The 1538-nt window shown below is 54.0% G+C and overlaps 1 protein-coding gene across 1 annotated transcript; it reads left to right on the plus strand.

The window, feature by feature from the left end:
* VDBG_00883 (FMI2 protein) lies at positions 1 to 1023 on the plus strand (the record flags this gene model as incomplete). Its single annotated transcript, XM_003009154.1, has 1 exon — positions 1 to 1023. One exon carries the CDS (start codon positions 55 to 57, stop codon positions 1021 to 1023), a length of 969 nt encoding a protein of 322 aa, XP_003009200.1.
* Between the last annotated feature and the right edge of the window lie 515 nt (positions 1024 to 1538).

Genomic DNA, 1538 nt, shown 5'->3' on the forward strand with positions numbered 1-1538 from the left:
CGGCATCATTCTCAACCCTTGTTTCTGCGGGTTCTGGCCTTCGTGACGGACAGCATGGGTGATCTGCCGATGACAGGCATGCCCGGCGGCTTCTCAAAGTCGATCATGGCAGCTGCGCCATATGAAAGTCGACCTCCCAGCCCGCCGTACATACATGTACCGTTAACGACACTCCGAGAGATGACACTGGATCCCTTTCTGGGCAACCTCGCAACCCTCGGCATCACAGCCGCTGAGTACAGCATCATCACCAACAATGGAACCCCGCAACAGGCTAGCGATCCCTCCGAAGAGTGGACGTACGAATCGCGACGTGAAGCTCAGGCAGTTGTTGACTGGCTCTACCTCGGTCCTCACTCAGCCTCACGCGACCAGGCTTTCCTCGAGCGTGAGGGCATCACCATGATCCTCGCTGTCGGCTACGCGAGCGACATCACCAAGCCAACAACACTCGTCACATTGGGCCCCACGGCAGCCACCCGTGCACTCGGTATTAAGATGGACAGGGTTGACGTTAAGAGCATGCACTACCTCACCAGAGTGTACACCACAGCCGCCAAAAAGATCAACGACCATATCTTGGAGGTCCATCGTAGCCAGGCCGATAGTGGAGCCGTCGTATCGCACAGGCGCGGCAAGGTCCTCGTCGTTTGCGAATCGGGAAATGACCGCTCTGCTATGGTTGTTACTGCATACCTCATGGTCATGTTTGGCTTGGACCTCATTACAACTGTTTCCTACGTCACCATGAAAAGGTTCTCCGCCATGTATGACGAGGATTCAAAGAGGTTACTGGTTGCGTGGCACGACATCCTGGCGGCACAGAGATCAGTCACTGCCCAGGTGATGGCTTCGACGGCATGCAAAGATGCACGAAGTGAGCCTCGCAAGCGAGGGATCGAGATGATGTTTGACGGTCATCAATGCGGAGGTTCAGGCCAAGACGAGAAAATGGACCGTAACGATGACGAAAGCCGTTTCGGCAACAGGAATTTTGTACCCTTCCTGGACACGGGAAACTGAAACGAACGACGCACCAAGGTCAGGGAAAGAAGACGATAGTGTCAGGTTTTACACTTTTGGACTGTCTTGACAAGCATGTCATTGAGATGGAAAGATTGCCTTGAGCCAGCCCAAAACCTGTCCTTGAGGCGTTTCTGGACAGCATTGTGTCAACGACAGAGGAAGGAACAGGCGTTAGGGGTGTGTCATTGAATTACCGAATGCTCTATACCCAGCTTAGCTAGCGGAGATGACAGGGTGGTTGGCCAGTGAGAAGACGCAAGTCACTGTTCACCTGTGAATGTAAGTCACCAGGCCATTTTGTAATAAACTGGAGTCAACACGTGTGCGCGGACCTGGTGAAGAACACGAGAAACCTTGGTCCTGGGGGGTTTGAGCCATCTCGCTCCTCCTCGGTATGTTTCTGTCCTTGCTCATGAACGTGCTGCAATACTTCACGGCGCCCCTCTTGTGAAAAGGCAACGATGACCCGCCGTGTCCGCCATGCTTATCACCATAGCTCGTCCCAGCGGAAT

This window comes from Verticillium alfalfae, genomic scaffold, assembly GCF_000150825.1.
Source record: "Verticillium alfalfae VaMs.102 supercont1.1 genomic scaffold, whole genome shotgun sequence".
Taxonomy (NCBI): Eukaryota; Fungi; Ascomycota; class Sordariomycetes; order Glomerellales; family Plectosphaerellaceae; genus Verticillium; species Verticillium alfalfae.